At 48.6% G+C, this 27,981-nt stretch overlaps 1 protein-coding gene across 3 annotated transcripts in view; it reads right to left on the reverse strand.

Moving 5' to 3' along the window:
* Window positions 1–1,130: 1,130 nt before the first annotated feature.
* Window positions 1,131–27,981, reverse strand: part of PRRX1 (paired related homeobox 1) — a 43,832-nt gene continuing 16,981 nt past the window's right edge. For 2 of the 3 annotated variants that reach the window (XM_052800516.1, XM_052800515.1), the window contains 3 exons: window positions 7,797–7,972; window positions 6,996–7,177; window positions 1,131–2,201 (listed from right to left, as the gene is read on the reverse strand). In XM_052800516.1, the coding sequence (XP_052656476.1) occupies window positions 2,063–2,201; window positions 6,996–7,177; window positions 7,797–7,972 (497 nt within the window). In that variant the 3' untranslated portion in view covers window positions 1,131–2,062. Of the gene's footprint in view, window positions 2,202–5,422; window positions 5,492–6,995; window positions 7,178–7,796; window positions 7,973–27,981 lie in introns of all 3 variants that reach the window. The other variant, XM_052800517.1, reaches the window with a different exon arrangement.

Here is a 27,981-nt window from a genome sequence, read left to right on the forward strand (position 1 = left end):
CCCTGCTGGTGTTCTGTCTGCAAGCGTAATCTGTGACTTCTAGCTTTTTGTCCTGATCACAGTTAGATTATTTTTTTTTTCCTCAAAAATATCCATACAGGGAGAAAAAAAATTCCATCAGCAACACACACAATCACGAGCACAACTTACACCAGTGTGGATTGGGGGCTTTTTTCCCAGTGTTAGCTCAAATACTTTGGCTGGATTTCCATTCATCCTCTGCCAGTTTAATTTTCACCTTCACTTTAAAGAGATTTATTTCTCATTTCCTGCAACATGCTGTTTTAGACTATCAAAGCCCCCTGTCAGACACCTACATATGCCCAGCATGTCTGCAGCAAACCCCAGGATGGAGACCTAAGCCACTCTACCAGAAGTATCCCTCATGACTGAGCTTCATTCTCCTTCCCATATGGTCCAGCCTGGACCATGGAGTAGCTCTGCTACCTTCAGTGGGACTATTCCATGGCAAAGTCCCACTCAGTTTGGGCAGGTCTCCTGCACAAAGCACTATTTGCCATAAATAAGCCCCCTCCTCCCCCCAAATCTGAAAGAGGCAGGCATCACCAGCAACATGAAAGATCCTAATTTCCTCAGGATGCTTGCATGGAAGAAACCTCTTTTGGGTTGCACCTCCTCTGCTCTTCATGGAGAGACCAGGTGCTAATTAGCTCTCCAGATCCCAGAGGAAGGACAGCAGGTAGGGAGAGCAAAGGAGAGTGGTTAAGGCTACGGGGACAAGTGTCATTGGGCAATGTATGGGAACTGGGGGGAGATATGGTCTTCATGTGGGATACTCCCTGCTGAGACATTACCTGTCCTCAGAGGGGCTGGCAGAGACTTTCCACGGGGATGTCCTTGCGTGTCCCCAAGAGCCGCATGAACCTATCTGACCGGAGAGGAGATCCTCATCTTATCCTATGAAGCTGCAAATGCCCATGGGGAAAACCTGCAAAGAAGCATGGCTCCCTCCAGCGCCACTTCTTTGGGGTTTCTCATGGGAAGACGTGAGCTGGCCATTTCGAGCGCTGCCCGAGGCTACCGGGAAGAGCTCTGACAAGGGTGAGAGAGGCTGCGGCTGGAATTCCAATGCATGGCTCCAGGAACCTGGATGCAGCACAAACATCCCAAACATTTTCAATGGATTTTATTTTGTTTAATAAAAAACACCAACCAAGCTTGCATGTATATCTTATATATATAAATATATACAGTATATATAAAACAAATGCATCTGGACAACACCTTTCCCTGTGGCGCAAACTGTAAGGCATAGAAAGGAGTGTCCTAACAGTCCTATTCTTGGCACTACAGAGCGATCCCCCCGCTATGCCTCACCGGCTCACACACCCACGTTGGCTTTTCTCTCTTTGTTGGCTTTTTGAGACAGCAGTGCTGGGAATACTCAAGAAAGCCATGAAGCGCTGCGAAGCCCAAGAAGGTCCTCCTCATGTCTCCGACTGGTCCAGGCAACCCAGGCAAGATGACCCCATCTTGTTGCACTGTTGGGCTTCTCGCAGACTAACGGTAATGGCGCTGCCTCTGTGGCACAAGGGACTGGAGGGATGAAGGTTCAGGTGGATACAACAGAAAGTGGTGACCAAACCTTCTTCTTCTAGGGTGAGCTGGGGCAGGGGGGAAGAGGAGCAAGCTTTGCATCTCAGCATGATGGTGGGTGGGACATGTCCACGGGCTGAGATCGGCAGAGGTTTCTTTTTGCAGTCCCATACAAAAATGGAAACCAACAAGGGTGAGACTGTCCTTTACTGAAGAAGCTCGTAGTATATTGAGCAGAAGCAATAAACCTGACAATAACAAGAAAAAAAAATGGTGGCATTATCCCAAAAGGAAGGAGGAACCTTGTCACTCATGAGCGGTTCAGTTTGCTCCCAGTTTGGTCCCCATGCTCAGTTCTGGGTTAGGGTTGGCTTTTTTTCTTCTTTTTTTCTTTTTTTTGTGGTTTTTTTGTTTGGATTTTTTTTTTCTTTCAGCACAAACAAGTTGCAAAGCAGGACGGGTGCTGTTGTATTTTCTCCTTCTGCAAGGCAGCTGCCTCCAGTCGTTAATTGACTGTGGGCACTTGATTCCTCTGTAAACTATATTCCTTTGCCTTCAGTCTCAGGTTGGCAATACTGTTGGCCATATTCATGCCCTGCGCTGGGCTGGCATTGGTACACGTGGCGGAGTAGGTAGCCATGGCGCTGTGGGATGGAAAGAGAGAAATATCACGTCAGACGTGGTCTTCACACCATGCAGAGAGCGGATGCGCACCACAGAGAGGTTAAACCCTGGGGTTTCAATACCTGCGGGATGTATTTCTTACGTAAGCAGGGAAAAATCACTACTTTTTATGTAACACCCCTGTAAATCTCCCTGCTGCAGTTCACTTACCCAGGGACAGCCAACACCAAAGCTGGTTGAAGTCAACAGGAAAATTTCCATTTCCTATTTTCTAACCCAAAAGGTTTACAATGAGGTCAGGGTGCTGAGCCTGCCAGTTAGACCATTGTCTTTAAAAGTATTCCCACTGGAAGCAATGTATTTTTGATGAGAGCAATTGCTGGTTTTATTGCCTGTGAAATCATGTAACTTCTGAAACACATTTTACATTAAAGAAACACTCTGGGAAAAACCCATTTCAACAATTGTGATGCTTTTTGGTTTCAGCCTTTTGGAATGAAAATTTCCACATTTTTCCCTCAAAACTTCAGCTGATCGTAAAGAGCATGCCTTAAAGGCTGAGGGGAAAAAAAACCCCAAACATTTTTTCTCCCTTCAAATCATGACTATTCATGAAAAACATTACTTTTGACAGCAGAGGCTGAACAAAGATCTCCAAGTCCTTTCTTATCCTACCAAAAATTTGCAAATCTGCTTTCCAGACCACTAGAAAACGTGTTTAACCCATGCGTCCCAGGTTTCTGCGAAAAGCAACCCCCCACCCCAAAAACCAGCAAACTACCTGTTGCGTTTCCTGTACGTGGGTCCACGGATCAAATCCAGTTGAAAAACACTGAGTGAACTAGAGATACCCGTTTAACGCAGCCAGCACGTTCAGGAGGAAACCACAAATGGTCTCCCGGAGGCAAACTCAGGTCTGGTGCTGACCCCTTCCAGCTGCCTGCCCGGGTGGCTCATGTCTGAGGCTCTGGGAAACACTCTCCTCCACCCACAGCCCAAAAAAGAAGATAGCTTGTTTTTTTTCCTTTTTTCTTTTCCTTTTTCTTTCTTTTTTTTTTAAATTTCTTCCAGCACTGACCTCCACAACTAGAAGAGCCTTTGCAACAGCAAATCTCCCTTGAGGGAAGTGGGCATTTGCTGCACAAACAGATCCAGGCCATGGGCATGCATGCTCGCCTCAAAGTGCTGGTGGCATCTGTGACTTCGTCGAGCAGAGCTGACCTGCCAGGAGTTTAAATGCAATCCAGTGCTGTCTGAATGCTCAGCCTCCAGGGGATCCAGACCAGGTAATACTAGTAGGTCCCATTCCATTCCAAATGACTTCTCTTTCTCACTTTAAAATCAGGGACAAGAACTTCTTCAGGGAACAACTGTCATCTTTGCATCAGTGGAAACACAACAGCTTACACACACGGAAAGGACAGGTAAGTCCCGTAGATATAAAGCTGCTTACACCCATCCAAGCACCAAAAACTCTCTCCAGGAGAGCAAACATTCAGGGCACTTTGAGAGTCTCTAACAGCTACTGGAAGGGCATGGGGGATGGACACTAAAATACACACATCAAAATACAGGCTCGACTCTGGCCAACTCAGGGTGCATCGGCTGCATTTCGCTGGTGTCCAGGGCACGATGGATCGGCGTGCCTGGAGCCTTCCCCAGCCAGCTGCGCACCCCCTCAGTTCCCTCTCCATGGCTGGGTTGGTGACTTTACCCTCTCCTTCCCCATAAGTCAGCAGCAACGTGAGACGCCAAGTGCTGCCTGCAGAGGCATTGCAAAGTTTCACAAGGTGTATAGCTGGTGGCTACTTAAGCACCCATTCCTACCTGCTTCCACAGGGTAAATCTGCCCCATGTTTTTGTGCTGGAAGAAATTAAAAGAGCCTCAAGGATACTCTAGATTAGATAAAATAGGAATTTTCAGTCTTGGGTGTAAACTGTCCCCATTCAAAATCAGACTGCTGCTCAAGTCTGGTCTAAAAGTCCAGGGAGCCTCCTGCTCTCAGCTCCTCAGAGGTGTGGGGAAAATTACTGTTGCCCAATGAAATCTCTGCTAAACCAAAAATCTCCAGAAATGTTCTCTTTTAGCAAGTTATTCCACAAGGAGCAGTGCGCAAGAAGGCTGTCTCCAGACATCGGTATAGCTTGAGGGTTGCTCCAGAGACCGTCCAGGGTCTAGTAAGTGTTGAAGTCACCCTGCTGCCCCCTCCCTCCACCCCATTCAGACACAGAAAGGGTCTCCTTCCTCTACTCATCTGCCTGCTTTCATGAAACACAGAGGAACATCATGTTTCTGAGGCCTAAAATCCTTCTTTCAAATATGGTTTTCAATGGCCCATGGAGTCAAAGGTTGTTAGAGTGGGAAGTACAGGCTGACAGCACGACTGCTAGTCTTGTTTTCTTAGGAACCTATGCTAAAAAATGTCTAAGCAAAACATTTCAACTTCAAAAAAATAATAGTATCTACTTGGCTATCCACGTGACACTGATCTGCAAATAGCTTTGGTTGACCTGTGGCTGAATGTATTTGGAGAATAAACACACTGATTGAAAACTTTCCCCAGATCTAAGAGCAGAAACAGCACCGGCCACACAGCTCTCAGCCCTGCTCTCAGCCCTCTCCCGGACTAGCCATTAATCAGGGGCTGGTACAGCAGCACTGAGGAGGTGGGGAGGGGGGCAGAGGGCCATGCAAACACTCTGCATGGCTGTTTTTCACCAAGTGTCCAATACTTTAATAACCCTACTCAGTTCAAAGCTTTAATGAGGCTGTGACAACCTGGCCCAGGTGCCCATTAAGATGACTGCCACTGCTAAGAGATGACCAGTAGGATTAGAAAGCCTGGGGAGCATACAGTGTCTGAGGGTCCTAACCGCCCCACATTGTGAAAACCAGCTGCTCTGCTCCTCTGCCAATGCCTCCTGCCCCTCTGCAGGTCAGTGGGAGGGTGACAGTCCATCCTGGCTTGGCATGTCAGCCAGCGGGGATGGCTATAAGCTGCAAATGCCTTTGCTGAAACATCTTGGCTTAAGACAAGGGGAAGAAGGTATCAAGACAGTGAGGATGCATTTTCACACCATGGAAAGGCACATCCAAGTCTGGACTTCAGGGGGAGAAAAACTATCCCTAAGGCTTTCCTTTCTCCCTTGCTCTCCTCATCCGCACATCCCAGATGCCTTGGGCTTCTCGTTGCCCAGGGTGGCCCCAGACAGCCCTTCCCAGTGTGCCCCTGGAAGTTACCTTTGCAGGGTCTTCTCCTAGTAGCCGTTATGAAGCCCCTTGTGTAAACAACATCTTGGGAGGGACGATCTATTTTTAAAAGTGTGAGAGGTAGAAATAAGCCACGAGTGTTCAGTAGGGATCTGGTACTGTGACCAGAGCAGTCTCAGCGGGGTGGGGAAGGACCTCTGCTTCTTTCTCTCCTCTGAACTCACCACCCAGACTCCTTCCTAGGATGCTACACCAAGGAGCACTTCACAGAGAGAAAGCCTTAACCCCAAAAGGGGGATTTTGCCAGACAGCAGTCCTCAGATAAAATCCAAAGGATAAGGGCCATCTCTAAGACCAAACTGGTGGTCATCAAAAGCATCCTTTCAGTACCTGAAGTGGGTGAACCTGTGACTTGTTCTTCTGGAGCTACAGGGTGGATGAGGAGGACCCCATGGCACTGAAGCAACAAACTATCAGGAAAGCCACGTGTTTGCAGACCTAACTATGCAAACAATGTTTGGGTGCAAGAAGGGGGTCAAGGTGACTGAGGAAGAGAGGTCCTTGGCATGGTGTGGCTTCCAGAAGCCAGTGAGAAGCTGGCTGCGACCAAGCCAGATGAACAGGAAGAAATCCAGCCAAAGGCTCCAAGGTCCTGACCAACAATGAAGCCACTGTGCTAAAAAACACCCACCAACCTCATTTTTAACTGCCTACAAGCCAGCTGGCTCCCCACAAACCAATACATCCTGTGGATCTTGCGTCCACACCCAGTTCCTCCTGGGCCGTGGATGGCATGGAGGAGGACAGGGAGGCCTGTGACATGCATGGACATCCCAGATCCTTTGAGCAGACTGGGGCTGCCACATCTGCACTTCTTTCCTGCCACCCCTTAAGCAGCACTGGCCGCAGGAGGTGGACATTGAACACCAGTCTGCCACCCAGAGACACCTGGTCCTTACTGCGGGCAAACCACAGCACAGCACAACAGCACAGCTTGTGCACACACGCTTGTGCTCTAGCAACTAGAAGGAAATTGCTCACCAGTTCAGTGCTGACCATTGAGGGGAGGATTGGGAGCAACATGGAGTGAGTTCACAGCCCTTCCTTGCATCCCAACCAGTGACTGCCATGGGACAGCCACAGAACTCCCTCTTCTGGCCACTGTGTGGTGGCTGAACCTCCCCAAGTGCTCTGCCGTCACCTCCCCTGGATCTTTCCCCATGGAAAGGTTTCTTCCTTGCTTTAAACTGGATGCACTAGGGAAGCGAGTGCAACCCCTTCTGTTTCCATGTATTTCTACCTGATCCTCTTTCAAAACTTCCTGAATTGCAGAGAGACACCACCAAAAAGAAGCCGCAACCTCCCATGGAGCCAGCTGCCAGAAAGCCACAATGATGCTGAACCAAGCCCACCTTGCAAGCCTGGCAGTGAGATGGGGTGGGATGGGAACAGGTAAGGAAAACCAGTGGGGTGATCAAACTGCTGTATCCTCCAGTTGTCCCATGCGAATATAAACAGCCCATCAGAGCTGTCTGAGGGCCACTCTCAGGCTGCTCTATACTATACCAGAAACTGGTCAGCCCCAGGGAGGTTATTGACTCACCTGTAAGGCGAGGCGGTACCCCAGGAGAGATAGTCGGTGGGTCTTGGAGCTGGGCGAGGTACTATGGGCTGCTCCACGGCGGTCACGTCCCCTGAGTAGGATTTAAGCAGAGAGGCATTCTTGCTGGCCAGCATCGCCCTCTCGTTCCGGCGAAACTTGGCTCTCCGGTTCTGGAACCACACCTGGGGTGGGAGGCACACAGACCCACCAACCATCACAACCAGCTCTGCTGCAACACTCGCCCTTTCACCACACCACCTCTGCCCTGCTGGGCAAGACAGGACTCTGTAAAATCAGGCTGCTTTAGCATGCCTGTCACTGGAAACTCTCATGACAAGACAATCCTTATGTCTGCCCTGATAAAGCCCTCGTGTGAGGAACTGGCTCAGTGAGGTCCCCACGGGACCAGGTCTCTCTGGTGCTGTAGGCAGCAAGGTCTGGGAGTGCTGTACAATACATCAAGTTCCATGGTCTGCTTTGACTTTCAGAAGGTGCAGACTTGCAAGCTAAGGGCTGAGCAGCTCAGGATAATGTGAGCAACCTGAACACAGGACATCCAACATCTTGGCCTTGGATGAACCATATGAACACATGGAACTGGGAAGGTGGTAAGTATGGTGACAGATCAGGCCTGGCAGTCCTCCTCAAGGCATGGCACACTTGAGACTGCAGTACAGCATGACCCAGAAGCCTGGTGACCCTAGTGTGCCATGCAGACCTCGAGGATTTCTGCTGCCGTACTGGAATGGCCTGATGACCCCCCCAGGTGAGGTGTGCCTGGATACAAGCTGTGGTGGTTACCTGAACTCTGGCTTCAGTGAGGTTGACTCTGCGTGCAAGGTCTTCCCGTACAAAGGCATCGGGGTAGTGTGTCCTCTCAAAGACCCTCTCTAATGCCTGGAGCTGGCTGCTGTTGAAGGTAGTCCTGTTCCTTCTCTGCTTTCTTTTCTTCTTCTCTTCTGAGTTCAGCTGATCATCTAGGAAAGACAACTGGAGATGTGAAAGGCTAGAAAGCTAAGAGCCCACAGCAATGGGGTGAATAACCTCAATGGTTTCAAACTGGAAAGGGCTTAGGAAGAGGCTTGCACAATTTCAACACTACACCTTAACCGTGCCGTGTTAGTCCCCATGTAAAAAGGAGGTGGAAAGCACACTGACCCCAAGCATTTATGTCCCAGCTCAACTGCGTAAGACTTGTACCAGCTCTCTCAAGCTACCCCATGCCTCAGCTTCCTTACCTCTAAAAAGAAACAAAAAAGTCCAAAATGCATGTCCCCATTCCTGGCAATCCAGGCTTTCTGACCATAAAGAATCATGAACCCCTGTTTTCTTGGCTTCAAATTTCCAGGGCCCGCCCTCACAGCCCTCTGGGGTGAGCACGAGTCCTGCGCCAGCTCTTACTGACTGTGAGAAGGTGTGCCCGTCTCTAAGTAAGAAAAGCTCAAGGAAACGGCTATTACTCTGGGCTTGACTACAGCCAAGATAATGCCGTTCTCTGTATGTAGCTCCATTTGGCTTAAATGAGAACTGTATTCTCTTACTCTCCCCACATCCAGACTGAGAGGCGTCAATTTGGGCAGAGATGGGGAGCTGTGAACAAAGAGGTGTCAGACAGTGGAAATGAAGCATGACTGATATGGGCCTGAACAAGAGACAAGCACAAAAAGCCAGTTTCACTTGTGTGCTTGCAAGCCAAGGACATGGAAATACAGTCAGACAGACATGGATTGCATCGCAATTGGGAAGCAAAAACCCAGTAAGAGAGAGACTGAGCATAAGCACGTTGGATACTGTTGACTGAAGAACAGATGTGCACTCTCCAGCAACCCCCTTGCCTTGCCCAGCAAGGTGGTGAGCAACAAACTATGCGTCCCATAAGAGCACATCTTGGTTTGTGCCTGGTTTGTATTTACTCGAGCAATAAATCAGTACATCCATACACCTGGAGTCACACTTATCACTACTACCTGTGCCTACGGTCACTGGAGCAACATCAGTGCTGAGAAAAACTATGAAATGGCTTTTCTTAGCAAATATCTGCTCTGTACCATCTCTCCTTTTTCCAGTGCTGTTGCACGTGCCAATGTAGCAGCAGTGATGGAGCTATCAATGCATGGGCACTTGCAGGTACTGGCGAGCAGTGAGCGATGGCTCCAGGGGTTTGAATGCTCTTTATTAGGACAAGCTGGAGGCTGTGACACTGGTTTTGCTTCTATACTACCTGTACCGAATTATGTTCACTCACCACATCAGTTACAGCACAGCAAACACTTCAGTTACTGTGGGAAGCCACACCGAAGGAAGTGGAGAGCAAGGCACCAGCCTGCAGGAGCTGGAGGCCACTGCTGCCTCCGTAAAACAGCCCTGTTCAGGCTGCAGGACTGGTATGCCATCACTTTGCAGTTGTCCCTCTTCAAGTGCTCCAGTACATGTGGGGTCCCACCAAAACCATCCAGGCTTCTCATGCTCCTGCAGCCCCAGCCTTTGATGCTCCCAAGCACTCTGGGCAGAGCCCCAGGTGGCCAATGTCAGCGTGATCCCACTGTCTTACGTGGAAGAACAGTAGTTACACCGAGGAGGATGTGAGCCAATATACATGTCAGCATGCATTAAAATATATTGATCATTGTATCTATAAAAATGCATGTGCCAGTGGATTATATTTCACTTTCCATTAGTCACTGCGCACCTTGGCCCAGATGACAGTCTCACCACTGAGAGTCCAAGGGCTTGACCTGCTATATAGAGTTGCAGAATATCCCCTCGACAGTCATTCCTTTTGCCATATCCAAATATGACAGCTCCCCTCATCTTCCTGTTCCCAGGGGGGTATGTAAGGCACAGGGAGAAGCTGACAAGGAAATTAAAGTCTACGGTTGTTGTCCTCACCACCTGTCTGTGTTGCTTTTCACAGCCCATCTGGTAACAGTTACTGCACCTGAATGCCTTTGGAAGGAGGCCCATCCATTTGGGAACAAAAGGACATTCCTCTTAAATTAAAGTAGGTGTTTCAAATTCCTGCAGGTTTACAGCTCCTCCATCCCCAATCCTTCTCCAACAGCCTGACGATCCCCAGCAGACTCCTTTCTAGCCTGGGGATTCCTGGGTGCAAAAATATGCCCTCAGTTTTCTTGTATCTGAGAGGAAGCATTTGGAGACCAGTTTTTAGCAGGCATGTTGAATCGTAAAGCTGAGCTGGGGAGGGACTGACAGAGGCAGGAACGTGCAAGAAAAACAAATGCATGTAGCAATCCCTGGGCATTCAAACAAGGCTACAGGTGAATCTATCCTGCTCAGGTGATAGGAAGCAAAGCAGTGAAGCAGAGGGATGGGATTTAACCACTGCTTGAGCAGAACACCATGCACACATTTCTGCCTGCTGGGGGGTTTAGCGCTGTCACAGAGTCCGCCCTTCTAAAGAAGCAGAAAAGTCCTACACATTCCTCTCTTGACTCATCATCAAAGCCTTTACAGAAAGGGTCAGTGATTTCCCCTGGCTCTACTGGCAAGCTTTGATGCAGTTGTGCTGCTGTGCGCCACACAGCACAGCAAACAGCGCAGAACAAGCCTCAGGGCACGATTGTCCCTCAATGGCAGAAACTTTGTAAGACCAGCTGCCGTAGAGGCCAACGTCAACATGGGTGTCTGGCCTCCTTCTGAGTTATCCATTTGATGCTATTTTCTCATCTAAACCCTGCCTACGTGGACTGGATGAACAAATCAATAAAAGCCTTTGGGACCCCTTGGGAATCCCCCCCAGGCCTTTGAAGCACCAGTTCCTGCCCAGAAGATGACACGTGGCTGGAGGGAGCAGGAGCCCAAGGCTGTCTGGCCATTGCTCAGATCCTGCGTGACAGTTACACATGAGGAAGGGTGAGCACATCACTCTGGGGAGCAAGAAGAAGGGCCAAAGCCTGTAAAACACTGGAGAACAAGAATCCCTCCTGCCAAGCACGTTAATGCAATTTGCCTGGTTTCCTCCCGGCGTAAAGTGAGACACCGGTGATTCACAGCTCACCTCGTAATTACTGGACCCAAAAATAGCAGGGCCAAGAAACGGAAAGTTGCAGGCAGTGGCCGTGTTGCAGTGACTCATGGTCAGGTCACCGTTGGCTAATGCACCTCCAGCATCGGCTGGCACGGAGCAGGGACGTGAGTCACCCCCTTTTTCCAGGACGTAGCTGGATGGAGGTAGCTAGACAGCAAAGCACAACCTGTGACAGGGGCGTCAGGATTTTGAGATCTCCTTTCACTGCACCTCTGGAACAGCACAACACAACTAGATCGAAATGTCTACAGGAGTTACTTAGGTAACAGGAAAAAAAAAAATAATAGCCTTATTAGCCCAAAGCACCGCTGGTTGATCACTCCTTGCGTTTTGCCATGCAGACATGCCATATGTTGATTACAAACTGCTAACGAGGGATTGCAGACACCTAAACCCCACGTGTCTGCAAATGTCACCTTGCTCACAGCAGTCACCGCCTTTGACATGTGAGCAGGGTATTTTTTTTTTTTTCCTGCCATTATTTCTTTATCAGGAAACAATGCTGAACACTGAAAAATGGTACTCCTAAACACTGTTGACAGCAGTAGTGACTGGAGTCAGCAGAAACGGAGAGAAGAGAAAAACAGCTCTAAAGCTTTTTAGATGGGTCAGAAGTCTTTCATCAACATTCTTTTAATCAGAAATATTTTATTACAAGCAGCATTCTCAAAAGCTGAGCTGTTTGCAAATGCATCCCCCAGAGAGAATGAAACGCACGTTCTCCTCTCAGGAACCTGATGTTGGAAAATCTGGGAATTTCATTTCAAACTCCCAACCTTTCATGTTGGGCTGGGGGATTTTGTTTCCTGTTTCCACACTTGTGTTTTCCTGTGTTACTTCTGCATTCACCCATGACATGCAAATCCTGGTGTCATACACAAACGCACTTCTAGGACGCACCAAAGCATTTTTAATTGCTCCTAAATGACACAGTATGAAATGTCTTATTCTTTTTTCCCTTGCTCATCATGTCTCCTCTTGCAACGAGGCAGATTCACACTTGAAGACAGTCTGATCTATTCTCCTTATCGCATAGCGGCTGTCCTAGTATCTTGACTATCACTGGGGTACCATCAGGCGGCTCCTGTTGGGATGCCACATTGAAAATACAATGCATTATAAAGCCAAACAGAGTTGAGAACTAAATGCCTACATATAAGTTACAAGATCAGTATTTTTTCCACCAATACTCACAACCGCAACATATTTTGGATTTCCAGTTTGCAGGAAGGCTTGTGCATACTTGCTTTCATTCCAGGTCAGAACAAAAACTAATTTCCAGATGGGATTTACATTGTGTGGGCAGTTTTGAAAAGTTTTGACCAGTTTATTAAGTCCAGAACCAGCTATTATAGTACATTAATTGGATCCGAATTGAAAGTAAACAATTGGATTTAATTAAGTGAAGGACAGAGACATTTAACTGCAATATCGTATACGGTAAGGCAGGAAAGATTTGTCACACCAGTTATATAAACTGTAAACTGAGAAAGGATTCCAGGAAGAAAATAAGAAATCACATTATAATCATAGCCTTCAAAATAAGAAGTTACTGCTGAAGTTTGAACACAGATTAAAGAAAAAACAAGACAAATTATTTCACAGGGGGGAAAAAAATTCTAGCAACTAAAAATTCATTTAAAGTAAAGAAAAATCCTGCAAGCCAAAAGAAGAGTAAGTTTTATTCAGAGTGGTGGAGAAAGAAAGGAAAAAAGAATAGAAGGGAGAGCAACAGTTTTTTAATTGGGTTTAAAGTTAAAATTTAAGAAGCTTGAGTAGAAATATTTCCGTGGGTCCCCCTGGCTCCTGACAGACTCCTCTCCCCAACACCAACCATCCAGACAGTTACAGCCCTTTGCAGGCTCATGTTCCAGTTTTATTTGTGCTCTGCTTCGCTTTTGATTCATTATATCCCTCCACAATATTACAACTCTTTGGGTGCAGGGCAGCTTTGTCAACTTATATCATAAAAAAACAATAAAAAAAACCCCAACCCCAAAATGTTTAATCAAAGCTAAAACAAGGCACCAGGAAAGGGAGTGGGAAGCTGGGACAGGGGCATACAAAATCCACCTGATGACAAAGCCCTATCCCAACCAATTTGAGATGGGTCTCAAGTGATTTTCCACTCATGCGGAATGCTGGAGACGAGCCAGTGTGCCGCAGAGCAGGGCTGCCTGTGGGCAGGGGGTCCCACCACCATCGCTCGTGCAAAGGCGAGATCGCACCCCATCTAAACCAGCCAACAGACACCAACAGTGCTTGGAGCCGAGCCCGGCCAGAGCAAGGTTCACAATCTCAAGCTGAAAAGCCACTTTCCAGCCTGAAAACATCACTTTGGCAGAAAACAGGGAAAAGCCTCGCACCTCTATTTTCTCTCAGCTTGTTTTCCATGTCTTTGACCAGGCTGGATGGCCAGGTTCATCGCTGCCTCCAGGCAGCAGGAGTCCGTTGACCAGCAGCTTCGTCTTTGCCACATGTGAGCAGAAGAGGGGCAAGGGGACCCACACGGATAAGATTCCATGCTCAGAGCTGTCTGAAGTATCTCTCTAAAAGCTCCCGGGAGAGAATGAACTCCAGTTTATATGTATTTCCATGCACAAAAAGTATTTTCAAATGGAAATAAGGTTTAACTTCAGGGTATGCAAATGCTACACGGAGAAGTTATAATTACCCTACACCAGACATCACAAATGTAGGCAATATGGAATGAAGATGACACTTAAAAGAAAACTAAATATGTTAAGGTAGGAGATGCCTATTAAGTCACGTACTGAAGCTAGCCCTGATGAGCAGCAATACCAAGCCCAGCTGTACAACCGCAGTAACAGCGGGTTTGCTTCGTGATTACAGGTCAGACTACGGAGATTTTTGAACTATCATTTTTCTCCCATTACACAACACCAGCTGAGCTTTTTTCTAACCTTTGCTGTTTATTTGTTTGCTTTTTCTGCACCATCTGTGCACAAGACCTCAAATTATTTCAATTATACAGAAAATTCAAGTATCTGAAGTTCCAGCCTTGTTAAGATCACCAGGAACACAGAAAAAAAAAGAAGAAAACAAAGAAACAGATGCTATATTTCTTTTAAAAGCCTTTGCTTTTGATTATCTCATAAACTAATCAGGTTCAATTCTTGCACATAAAAAATAAGTTATTTTGTGCACAAGCATGGAACTTCCGAAAGGTGATACTGAATTTTTCATACAAAAAACAAATTTTAATATTAAATGGAAAAGCGTGTATACTTTCAGCGTTACCCACGGGACTATGGCAGTTCCTCTCCGAAGCGTCTGCAATGTGGAACCTATCAGGGTAATTTTTAGCTGACCGCATACAAACAATTACATATCATTACAGAGCTGTGAATGGCTTTTGCATGGATAGCATGCCTACAGTCTCCCATTGCACTCAGCTCTGCCTGCCAGACTACGGGAACTCACTGAGGTCCTGTACAACCACGGCTTCACCAGCGCCGACAGTGCAACCCTCATCGTCCTCCACCAGGACAGGCGCTGGAGCAGTGGCACCTCCCACCTGCACCGTGGCCAAAAGGGACATTTCCAGGTGGGCTTCAAGGCACAGCACCAGCATGTGACCCTCACCTCCCAAGAACGACGTCTTGGGGTTGTTGTTGTCCTGGTGGAGAGCCTGTAGACACCTTTGAGCTCCTGAAGACTAGTTTCTAGCATGCAAACAGTCTTCACCTGGACTTACTGGGCACTGCAGGGACCTGACTGCAGAGGCATTCCCCGTGCTCTGCTCTGCACTTTTGCGGGTCTGCAGGGCTGGGGATCAGGTACCCCTGCAACCCCAACCTGTTCTGCTCCTGACCCACAGACAGGGCAGTGTGAGCTCCTCCCTAGCAGCTAAGAGCCCTATCCTATGGCAAATGTAAGACAAAACTCCCTTTCAGTGTGGTTTCAGCTCTGGTGCTTTGCCTCTCATCTGGTGGGAACCTGCAGAGCACATGGGCAATTATAGCGGCTAAGATGTGCACCCTCCCTAACTACGTCAACATTCCCACTTGCTGGAGCTGACAAAAGAAATGATGTTCGAAGAAAAAAAAACTAATCATGATCCAGTGGAAATCCAGAGAGTCTTCCTGGAAAGACATGATTTTAAGTCTTAATTACTGGGAGAACAATATTTGCGGGGGCAAAAGTATACATCCTTCTCCAGAAATTGGTACAAAGCCACTGAAAGTCTCCCTAGATCCCAAGACCAGTCTGAGTTCTGCTGTAACAGCTCTGCTTTTATATTCGCTAGGGTTTTCCTTCTGGGCATCCTACAGCTCATAAGGCACATGGCTTAGTCCTGCTCTACTAACAAGCCTTTCCGCCGGGTCTTGGGGTCAGAGTGTTCCCATAATACAATAAGCACTGTATGGATCTCATAAGCTCCAAGGCACAGTATGTTATGTGTTTGGAATTCCTTGTATGCTTTTATACTTTGTTTTACATATTGTAATTTTTATATGCATTACCACATTGATCCTTGGAAAATTAATTTAAAAAAAAATATAATCAAAAGCAAACACATATTTTAAAAGCCTGCCAGCAGCAAATCATGTTCTGTGAGACTGCACTTTGTAACTGACAAAGAGACCAAACCACCAGACCATGGCAGCAATCCAGCAGGGTGGATTTACCAGGCTTGGGAGGGGACAGGATCCAAGGGGGCTGTAGTCCCCCCCGAGTCCCTCGTTAGGTTAGCCCAATGCCGCAAAAGCATTGGACCCGTGACAGAAGAGCAGAAATGCAATTGCACAGCTCCGCCAGCCAAACCCCACTGCATACCCAAAGGTATCATATCCAAAACGGGTCTGCGCGTCCCAGCGCAGCACTGAGCTGCAATGACGTCCAGCTGCTGGTGCCAGTATGACCACCAGACCTTCCCTGAAGAGTTGGAGCACCTCAGCCTTCACAGCCCCTTCCTTATTCTTGGGTAAGACCTGGGATCAGTGCGTTTGGCAGCTCTGAACACGTGTGAAGTCACGGCTTTGCAAGGTCAGGGGTATGACTTCCAACGCCCGCATCCTCTTCCCATCAGCTCCCTTTCCCATACCATGTGTCCTGATGTTTCATCTTAGGAGGCACTTCATGCAGCCAAGATCAAACTTCCTAACCTCCGCCCTGCTCCATCAGTATTTTCTCATTTCCAAAGCTGCCTCTCTACGCTCTTGGCCCCCTCCGTGCCCTACTTCATTCCAGATAACATCCTTCTCCTCTCCGCTCCGGCACCCTTTCTTGTCCTTTTTCCAAAGGCTTGAAAAGCCGAGTTGTGTAATGCTGCCCCCTTTAACCCTAACGTGCATGTGGTGTATATCCAAACCAGCACAACAGCTGAGAGTATTCTTCTTAAGAGTCACCACTGCTCTTAGCTTGACCATGTAATGAGGACTTCCCATGCAGGACCAGACTAGTACACCAGGAAAGCCAGTATCCACGTCCACCTGGATACCACCAGCTGCCTCAAGACAGTGGCAACGAACCATCGTGACAATTAGGCAAGAATAAGTTATTAATCTATTTTCCACACTCATATCCCCCTGCAGTGAGCTCGATAGGGTTACACATTATACAAAAGGCACACAGCAGTATTTCCACCTGCTTTCCTGTTGGATTTACCTGGTGTCCCCTTTCTCTTTGTGTACAGAGGTGACCCACAAACCTATAGCTGGACATCAATCACAAACCAGTGTCACCTCTGCCCCTGGTTTCAGGGATCAATATGCCCTTTGATGCCAAGTTGCTGGGACAGCCCTCAGAATAGTCCCTGAGACCAAAATAGATAGAAACCACTTCTACCCTCTTCTGATGGCCACAGATTCAGAAGGTTGATCCACCCTGTTAGTAGTCACATAGAAGGATGCATCAGCCAGAAGCTACAAAGTGGGGACCCTGCAGTCCCTCTCCCACTGCATACCCACCTGAACTCTGGGCAACATTGCTTTTATTAAATTTTCTCTTGCATTTAAAAAAAAGTGGCAAAAAATCCTCATGAACTTCAGCTAGAAAAACTTTTTAATGGGGAAAATTAGAGATATTTTCGCAAGAAGCAGATAAGTAAAAAAAAAAAAACCCGGAAAAAAAAAAGGAGTTTTGCCAAAGACAGAAAAGGGCTGTTTTGGGGGGGATTTTTTTTCAGTCCATATACATGTTGCAGATGAACCACTTGGCATTTTGGGCCTTTCAACTGGCTCATTTCCAAATGCTGTGGCAGCTGCAAAAGTCTGCAAACGTTACCCAGAAATCTCCCACCCGCACCGGGAAAGACTGACTCAAACTGACCAGGTTCATCAATGTCTCTGCTTGTTCAGGTCCCCGCGGAGGCCGACCGTGCTGCTGAGAAGTGCCATTATTAAACAGCCCCATCCCAACTGGATCTGGAAATTCACTTGGACGTGTTTTTTTGGTACGCAGGACTTGTGCGAGCAGACAGACAATGACTGGTGGGATGCGCGTGCCAGCTGGCCCCACCGGTAGGCAGAAACACTGTTCTCAATGGATATTTCATCTGTTTATTGTTGAAATATCCAGGGCTGCAAACTGCATGGCACAGAACGACCGTGCTGGGACCACAAGGCGCCACGGGCCAGGAGAAGGGAAAGTGCAAACGACAGTGAGAACACTGAAACCAGCTCTCCAAAGGCTGCGCTCCCCTTTCATTAGCATTCAAGAACAAATGTGCTTCAACCAAATCAGACCACCACTGCCATCGCTCCTACCAAGCAAACTGGACTGGAGCCACTGCAGAGCTTCACTTAGAAATCCAGATTTTGACTGCTAATGCATTTTATGCGTCCCTCTTGATCACAAGTGGAAAACCAATGGCATCTGAGATCCAGAAACAACAGAACTTGAGCCCAGCTGTCAGCACCAGCTCACCTGCCTCTTCCAAGGGCTGAGCATCCTGACCAGAAGCGCGCTCCTCGGGTGGGGGATAAAGGATCTTTACATCCCGCATTGCTATGGGAGGCAAAGGGATTAGAGCGCGTATGGCCACTTCAAAACAACTCTTTCTCCTTCCCAGGTCCATAGTGATAACCTGCTCTTCTAAGGCCAGGGGACAGGGAGGAAGGACAAGGCTGCTGCTGGGCTCTGGGGGGCTTTCTCCTGGATGCAGGGACATTCAGCAAAACAGGAGGGCGGATGGGACAGGCCACAGGCTCCAGCGTGCTCCGCGCCCCAGCTCCGCGGGATGCAAAGGGAAATCAGGCTCAGACCCACCTCCATCCTTAGCCTCTTCTGGACAGCAAATGCATTTCACATTAGCTAATAAATTGCTGCATCTTATGTTTCTTAGCCTGCTGGAATGATGAATATTTTGGAATGTATTTTGAATGGTTCCTTGCCAGAGTTGAACAATCATCTAGAGATTTTAAATCAAAAGGCTGAAAAAAGGAAACCTCTGTATTTCCACAGAGTTCACCGCAGTTTGAAAAGCACAACTCCCAGCAGAGGAGGCAGAATAATGATTGTCAGAGCTCCTGCGAATTGGGGCAAACGAGGGATATGTTGGAAACAACACTCCCTAATATAGAGTAATAATCTTTGCCTCCAGGTGATGAATATATTACAGGATATCTGCTGATTGCTGCCCTTAATCTGACTGAAATGTCAGATACTGTAACCTGGAGGATCAGACAATTTAGGGGACCTGTATGGAGACGCAGGATATCTCATCCACAAAACTCTGCTTTTGGTCTGGTGCAGGGCTAGTAGACAAATGCTGCCGTTTTAGCACAGTTTAATGGAATTTAAGCCTTTTTAAAGGCTCTAGCTAACGAATCGCATCCATTGCCAGACTAGCCACATCCTCACCTAACAAAGGAGTATCTCAAAACCAGCAAAAGATTTGATGGCTCACCCAAGGTAGCACAGCTGGAGAAACATGGCTACGCACCTGTGCTGCGCCCTGTGCCCCTGCTCCAGCTGCTGCATCCCACCAGCCGCAGGAGCCCAAATCAGTTCAAGTAGATGATCAGTCACCAGGCAAAGAGGGCTGAGCAAGCTCAGCACAAACCCAAAGCTTGGATGGAAAGTCTCCATCGATAAAGGAGACCATAAGTGGTCTGGTCTCATCAGAACAGCCACAGATGGAGTGGGTCCAAGAAATAAGCTTCCCTCTCCCCCGTGGAGATGGGCTGTCTAGACACATTGGCAAAGCCGTGCTGCCGAGCTTGCAGTGCTGCATCCTTCTTGTATATAGCCCGTCAAATACAGCAAATTTCTGTCCCCCTGCCTGTTAGCGTGGGCATTTTCTCAAACTCCCTAGGGTCAGTCATGTCCAGAAACGCCAATTATGTTTAATGAGAAATTTTTAAACATATTTTTTTTCTTCCCCCCCTAGAAAAACATCTTATGATTTTTTTGATCAACCTTCTGGCAAAATCATTTGCTGGTTACTTCATTATGTATATTTTTACTAACAATTAAAGTAAAAATATAGTAAGTTGAGTACAAAGTATTTTTAAGCCAAGAAAAACTGATATGTGAATATGAATTGCAATGGAAACCTGAAAAAAAAGTTTCTCCAAATAATAAAAAAACTATTCAACAAAGCCTATGGGAGTTAGATGATGTTTTTCACTAGGAAAACAATGATGTTTGATAACATTTAGAGAGAGCATGCCTAGCCCCAGGGCCACATTCAACATAGTATGTAAGTGTAGGTTTAAAACCATCCAGACCAAAGCCCTCCTGAAATAAGTAAATGACCTTCCACCAGATTCAAGATTACACAAGTGATTAGTGTATATTATACAGCATGTGCAAACTCAATCTTGCCCTGGGGTAAAGGTGGACTGATGACACAACTTCATCAGTTCTCTGCTAGACTCATGTCCCTGGAACCAGCACCACACTCCCAGCTCTTGGTGAAGCTGTATTTGGGGGAAGAGCTTTGGGAGATGGTAACAAAACCAGCAAAAAAGCAAAGCTGGGGACAGCAGATAGAGGAGCAGGGTGGGATTTGGCAGCCAGGGTAAACTCCCCAGCTCCAGCTTTCTAAATGACTGTGGGCAAGCCAGTCTGCTCCTCTGCGCCTCCGTTTCCTTCCTCACTTCGCCTCGCCCATCTGTTTAGACATCCCACTCTCAGACGACGTGTTGTGCCACTCTCTTTGTTCATAACACATCGAATAGTCCCGTACTTACAGGGGTGCAGACAAGAAGCAAATCCCATCAAAATAAACCAGAAGTGTGATGCATTCACATTACAATCGTGCCATTCATGCTGTTGAGTTTCACAGCACAGAGAATAAATTAACAGCAAGTAATTAAAACACTTTCAGTGTATGGTATAGAGGTACACAGCAGCTATTTCATTTCAATTGCATATACAAATGCTAGCTGGTGTATTTGTGAGTATTGCAGACCGCATTTCCTAGCCATGATCAGTGCTAACAGTGAGGCTCCACATCGGTGCTGGCTCTGCTCTTAACCCTTTGCAGAAAAACTGTCAGTTTTGATTCATAAATGAAGGCAGATGGACTTATTTCAGGTTAGTGGGGCTCCAAAGCAAGATTTAACGGCACCCCAACAGCTGATGGGCGCCACCATGTCCCTGTGCTGGTGCTTCCTAAGACCGAGGCAGCGCATAGCTCCTGAAGCTCAGGCTTGATCCCCTCGGAGTCAGCCACAGCCATAGCTGTGTGATGGCAGGCAAGCACTGGGCACAGCCTGCACGGGGCCCCTCATCGCCCCACTGCTGCAGCGCAGCGGCTCCCTCAGCCTTGTTGACCTACTGAACCATCATCTCAGTAGCCTGGATGTCTGGGTCGATTTAGACCCAAGTGGCCACGGGATGGGCTTTCCACCCTGCTCCACCAACAGCATCCCTTGAGGACTTCTGAAATCACCTCGTCCCTAAGAAAGAAAGCTCAGCTGCTCCTGGCTGCTCACAGAAACCTCGAGAGCCTTCAACTTCACTTAGGAAATCTCTGCCAACCTCTCTGGTCACAGGAGTGAGTGTGCACGTGACTCCCTGTCAGAGATGGCTTCCTCCTTCCTCCTCATGCAGCTCTCCATACATCTCCCAGAAAGGGGTACCAGGGACGGACACCATGGCTCAGGCTGAACGACCTCTCCTGCCAGCCCCCAGTCCCAGTCACGTGCTGGAAGCGCTGGCAGCAATGCTGAGCCGGGACTGGCGAGTAGCCATAAGCAGCCATGAGCAGCCAGACACGAAGCTGCTGGCCATGGGCCACTGCTAGCCCGCATCCTTGCGGGCACGTCCTCCAACCAGCCCTGCATCCCAGTGCACTCACACCAGCTCTCCAGGCTCCCCCTCCGTCACAGAAATTGAATTCAAATGGAAAGACTGAGATCCCAGCATGGGAATCCAGTGTCCTAATATGCCAACAACTGTACCTGCAGCCTGCATTTTCTGAGACGGGTCAGTTGCGAATACCCTTCAATCCCGGCCACGAGGGACACTGCAGCGTGGTGCTGGGTGGACCAAAACATCCCCCATGCAGGTCCTGGAACATGCAAATTGCTACGCAAAGACCACTGCCATGCAACACGGTGTAACAAAGATCAGAGCACCCAAAGAGCCCCAAACCAGCTTGGAGAGAACTAAAGCAGAACAGTCTGGTCCTGAAATAGGTCCTCTTTTTCTTTTAAGCACAGCTCATTAAATGTTTGCTGGAAAAACAGAAAAGCATTTTCCACAGAGAAGAGGACATCCAAGAAAAGCCCTTTCAGACATAAATTGGCAAGAGACTCCCAAGCATTTATCTTCGGCATAGAATGTGCGCTGTCAGGAGGGCTGTAACTAACAATATGCTTAAAAACATGCCACAGACTTCCACTGTATTTTATTTGGCGCTAAGGGGTTATTCCTCAGCACAAAGTATTTGCAACTGGCATCAGTTAAACGAGAAATTACAACCTTCAAAAGACCTATTTAGCGTCAGCTGCAGAAAGTACGGAATTTGCCATCGGCTTTGATGACAACAGATTATGCCCCGTAAAACGCTGCAAACACGCTTGGCTACAATGCTGGGCGCAAGCTGCCAGTTCAGCAGGGGGACTGGGGACTCGGCGCTTCCTGCCCCTTCTCAGGAGGCTGCCGCCTGGTTTAGAACTGGTGACACCCTTCTCCCCAACCCTCCAGTTCGCGTGCCTGCCAAGTTCAGCCACAGGGCTTGGGACACGGCAAGCTGATTTCTTCAAGTGCCTTGCTGAGCCGACGGGCAGCCGGCAGAGCCGATGGGCAGCCAGCAGAGCCGGGCTTGCACTGGCTCTAGCCAGGCTGCAAAGAACCGCCGAGCCACATGGCATTATCTTGCTCCATTTGGAGCAAGATACCCCAAGCTCGTTAGACCCACAGCTCATTAGTGCTAAGGAGGAATAAGAGTGAAGCGTCCCATTCCTCTAGACTGGATGTTCAGCTGGGACAGACTGAAGTCAACAGCATGGAAATGTCAGGAGGGCATGGAGCCCAACGGGTGGGTTACCTGGCTCTGCTCCCAACGTGGCGATTTGGGAGCTCCATCACCTCCTGATCATGCACAGCTCAGCTGCGTGCCAGGAGGGACAGCTGTGCTGCCCCTGTTCTGCAGGATTATTCCCACCTCCCCAAGAGGAGGAAAGAGCTCTGCCAGCAAACTCCTCAGGCCCTCAAACCTCTTTCCACTCAGGCTTGCCGAGCGCTCCAGAAAAGGAAACCTCAGAGTCGGGAAACCTTCCTGGCGTTTGCTCAGGACGAGTGCCGTGTCCACGCAGGAGTGCACGCGGGAGCGCTCTGCAGAGAGCGCGTATGTGCGGGGAAGGGCAAGACCATCACTCGGCCACCTGCACTGGGCCAGCGTTATCTTGAGTTAACCTGGGAAAAGCGACGGAGATTCTTGGTCCAGAAACAATCTCTGCCTTGGCAGAGTGGGCTCCGGAGAGGTCAGCCTGAGCTATGTTTTTCTGCCACAAACCCAGAGCCCACTCAGTGAGCTGTAAAACGCTCCCGTCCCTGCATTCTGCAAGAACTTTACTGTTTCCTTCCCAGCTTGAGTCAGAGGCACACAGCTACAGCAGACCTACAAAGACAGGGGTTTATTGGGCAAAGACCCTTCGTTTACCTTGCCCTGGCAGGATATTTAACCATTCACGGGACTTGCACAGCAACAACAAAAATGAAAGGGGGAAAAGGAGACTTTGCACATAGCTGCAGTCTGCAGCAGGCAGCCTGCCCCGCCATAGCACGCTCTGCTCCAGCACTTGTAAAACCGATGCCTGCATGGCATCTGCAGCCCTTGAGTTAACCCCTGCTCCTGCAAGCCCAGGAATTGTCACTTGGCTTGAAATTAAGTGCGTCTGTGAGTCTTTACTGGGCTGGGGCAGAGGGGATGGCTTTGCCCTGGCTGTGCCACCCAGTGTTGCTTGCACACAGCAGGAGCAGCCAAAATGGGATCAAGCTAAATATTCATGGACCATAAGTTGGACCCTGTGAGAACCGCGCGATTGCCTCCATAGGAGACCGGCATCAAGACAGGCTCCGGACAGACTGTGCCTTCTCTTGGTGCAACCTCTGCCTTTTTTTAACCTCAAAGCTGGCTGAATCTCATCTGTCTGACTTATACACACTGCCAGAGATGTACTTTTTTTATCTCAGGTTTTCACATGACCCCAGAATCTGGATCTTAAAAAAAAAAAGAATAAAAAAAGAATTAAGAACCACGGTCCTTCAAGGTGTCACAGCAATGCTGAGACTGGACTTTGGTCCCGCTGTACTGGCATGGCACATTCATGCAGCAAGCGACAGTCCTCCCATAAAGGCTTCAGGCACCCTGTTAGCCAGCTCAGCAAAAGCTGGCATCCTGGTAGTAATGGTCTATCATTAGCCAGTTGGCCCAATTTTAAAAGCTGAAGTGCGACAGCTAAACCCATCTGCAGAGCCCTTTGATGCTCAAGCTGCTTGCAGTCAGGTGCTGAAATGCCCAACTTGAGGCAACCGGACAGGAAAATCTTGACCATTTCCCGCTCCAGAAGTCAGACGGCCTTTTTGACAGGGCAGACCCTGGAGTCCTCTCCCAGCTTTCTGTCGGGGAAAAAAAGGCCTTTTAAATTTACTCTCCTTACACAGAGACTCACAGGGAGACCAAGCCAACATCATCAAATGATTGTATCGGAATCATGTTTTATTTCCCAATGTCTGACGGGAAGAAGCGTATCAAACTGCATGTCATCTGCTGCCGCAGGCTTGTTCCTGAGCGAGCGCCTGCCGAATTCACAGCGGACGCAGGGACCGCTCCCAGCTTAGACACTGCTTTTACTTCGCAGATAGTTTGAGTGCCCCTAATGAATACAGATGCTTTCCTGAATCAAAAGCAAGAGGAAGAAAAACCCAAGTCTTTACATAAAGTAAACCCAAGTAATATTTCAACCAAATCTGTTCCCAGCATTAGATGGATTGCAGGAGCTGGAGATGAAAAGCTCCTTTTAAGCTGGAGAATTCATCCCCTCATCCCCAATGAGGGATGGATGAGTAACTAAAACAAATATTACATTTCATTCTGGCTAACAGCACTCTGATCTCGCCTTACATGAACAGGGGAGGCAAAAGCACTCCCGATAATTATCACTTACACACAGATGACTTCAAGCCCCTTGCTCGTTGAGCCCGGGCTGTGATACGACATACAGGTTTCTCCCACAAACCTCTTTTGTTGCTCAGGCATTTGTTTTGCAGTTGCTCTGGCAGTTTTATTGCATCTATCACCTGGGCACAGAGGTAATAAAATACTAAAACTCCTCACCCCTGGGCACAGGCTGTATCTTTCCCTGATTACCTGCCAGCCGATGACCAAAGTCAAGAGTCTCATCCTCACCGCCTGCCTTGGGAGACCTGCTGTTGTGCTCAGCCAGAGCTGTGTCCGGAGAGATGGGTGCCCACATCCACCATAACCACATGTCTGCCCTGTAGCTCCAGCACCAGCTCCACCAGCACTGGCTGAAACAGGCCAGGCTGCCCCAAAACAGCGCTGAATCCCTGCAACTGCCTGGGCAGCTCGGGGCTATCCTCTCCCACCTGGCAGTCCCCGGTACCTGAGCATCAGCCTTTCCAGCTTTCAGGTACAGCCTGTGTCCAAAAACTCCCCATGCCTTAAGTTTTCACATAGAAAGGGCTCTGACTTCTCTCAAATCGTTAGAGAAAATGAGCCTGGGAAATTTCAAGGCTTGAAACCCAAGCACTTTAAAAAGTTACTACCGATAGCAACCAAAGGGGTAATACCTCATGTGTTTGCTAGAGAAGAAAGTACATTTGCAAGGCAGAGATACTGCTCCCGAGCTATTAGGTCTCCTGCTGTGGGTCTTGCCTTTAAACTGTAAAATAAAAAAAGTCAGAAAACCCCATCGAAGATCTCTTCCCCTCTCCTGGCTTTCCCTTCTCCTTGCTCCTGTGCCAACTGAGTTCAAGGCAGGCTGTGTCAGAGCGTGGCTTGCCACGTTGGAGCGAAGCAAGCCGAAGACGGGCCTCGGCCCTTTGAAGCAGCCACAACAGAGGACATCCCTCTCCTCAGGGACGCGCCGCACGGTGCTGGCCCAGCCAACGGGAGAGCAAAGCCAACGTGCAACGTGTGGCAGAAGAGAGGCAGGGACGGAGGAGAAACCCTGCGGCAGAGCTCCCACCAGCCTCCTGTGAGAGCTGGGCACCCGGAGAAGAGACTGTGTCCTCGGATGGGCTGCTCTGGGCACCGAACCCCTTGGAGATGCCTTCCAAAAGGGTGGCCCAGCTTCCTCAGCTGGTTTTAACTGGCTTTCCAGAGAAACTGCTTACAACGAGACACGCTCTTTGCCTCTGATCCCCCGGCAGTTTTTTAGTTGTTGGCCAATTTCGACCACAATTTGACAATTTGAACAGGAACTGTGACGATAATTCAGCTCCTACAATTTTCTCGAAAACCTGGTGCCTCAGTAAAAGGAAAGAGGCATTATTAATGCCGGCAGCAAGAGACCAAGCAGCTGGGCAAACCTAAGCTCTTACAAGACACCCGAGAGCCCTGACAAGAGCACGTCACTGCTCTGACAAAGCGAAAGGAAATCCCAGCAGAGCTCAGCCCTGATTGCTCCATGGACATCCCAACCTGGAGGGGCACAGTGGCAGGAGCATCATCACCGACGGCTGCCTCCTTCACATCACCTCCCCTCGCCTTTCCTGGCAAGGCCAGAGCTGGAAGAGCCCAGGGCTCAGACCGAACAGCCCAAGCCCCAGGTTTCAGTACGGCTGCACCAGGCTTTTTAACTATTAAACCAGGAGAAAGCAGAGAACGAGGCGATGAGGCATGCAGCACCAACTGCATCCGTGTGCCCTGCGCAGGGAGGGTGAGCAGCCCACAGTCCTGCGGGACCCTGGCCACACCACACTGTCCACTCGTGTTTCCCTCCCGTTTCCCGCTGCCACAGACCTTTCTGTGGGCTCGGACCAGTAGATGGCACCAGAATAACAGAAAAGCCCCTCTGCATCTCCCCAAGTCTTCCCGGGGCACCACCTCCCGAACACCAGGCACTGGCAGCAACCGATGGCTTTCGGCTCTCTACTTTAAAAGCCTGTTTGGAGCTGACCTCTAATAGGTCTTCTAAAAGTTTTAGCAAACAAATTCAGGAGAAGAAAAAAAAAAGTCAAACGAAGTGGTTTCTTTCCATTTTAAGGCTTATAAAAATCTTTACCCCCCCCCAACATAGATGCTGCTTTTAAATAAAAAGCAAAATTGAAGTATTTACCCAAAACATCTGCTTTCTCCATAATTGCTTTAATTTGGAGGAGGTTTCCCCCCTCCAGCTGGAGCTGACAGAAATTTCCTGCCTGCTGCAGTTGAACAGAATTGGCATTTCTCAACGTTGAAGCAATTCACCTGAGAAGTGCCTGGCTACAGTTCTAGGTAGGAAGGTGCCCTTTTCTTTAGTCGTCGTGACTGTCGACATTGTTAAAGGAAAGTCTAGTACTTCTTCCCAAGCAGCTTCAGCTATTAGCTAATGACAACATCCTTGACCCCAGTGGGTTGAGCATCCTCTCAACTCTCTCAAAACAAGCAACAAGACCAGCTCGGGTCAGGGTAGGCATTTCCCCCAAGAGGTACTTGCCTCTCTTTTGCACACCAGGCATGCAAGAGTTTTTCTCTTTACAGAGAGGCTGCCCTAAAGCAGGATTAACAGCTAGGGCACAGCCTGCAGCAAAATCCAGCCATGTCACAGCCAGTTTAGAATGACGCTACTCACATCTGTGCCTTGTAGTACCTCCTGATAGTGGCAGTGGATAGCCATGTTTTCAGAAGAAGGACCTGGGCAAAGATGATGGTGGTCTCCAGGGATGCTCTCTGCAGTGCAGACAGGACTTCCCCCAGTACCCTCGGCTGTGAAGTATGACAAGGTGTATCTGAGCACCGTACAGTGACGCCAAATGCCCTGGAGCCGTGGCCACGGCTCTGCCTGGGGGAGGTTTAATGTGCCAGGATTTTTTCAGAAGCTTGAATCCTGCCTGGAGTCAATCTGGGACAAATTCAGAGACCTTCTGAGTTTTCACACCCAGACTGTTTTGAATGTGGCTAGCCCAGCAAAGTTTTAAGAGGAGTTTGATTATTTTGATCTTTTCCCCCCATCCCCATTATTAATCATACTGAAGGAAAGCGTAATTCCTCCAAACCATTTGCCAAACCATTTCTCGGCACATTTTTTACTTAACATCCCTTCTAGGAACGAAGCACATTTGGAAACCTCCACGCCTCCATCCTCCTTGGCCAACAGTGTGTCCATAAGCACGTGGCCGCGAGCACTGAGCATCGGTGCTGGGAAATGCCCAGCCTGGCAGGGTGGAGAAAGACTCCTGTCCCCATGAGCTCAGCAGTGGAGCAGAGGACCAGCCAGGAGGGTTTTGTGCTACAAACGCTCCTGGGGGAGCCGCCTTTCTGTGGCTCTTTGGCCACTCCTGGTTTAGCGG

Source organism: Harpia harpyja, chromosome 11 (assembly GCF_026419915.1).
Source record: "Harpia harpyja isolate bHarHar1 chromosome 11, bHarHar1 primary haplotype, whole genome shotgun sequence".
In the NCBI taxonomy this organism is placed as follows: Eukaryota; Metazoa; Chordata; class Aves; order Accipitriformes; family Accipitridae; genus Harpia; species Harpia harpyja.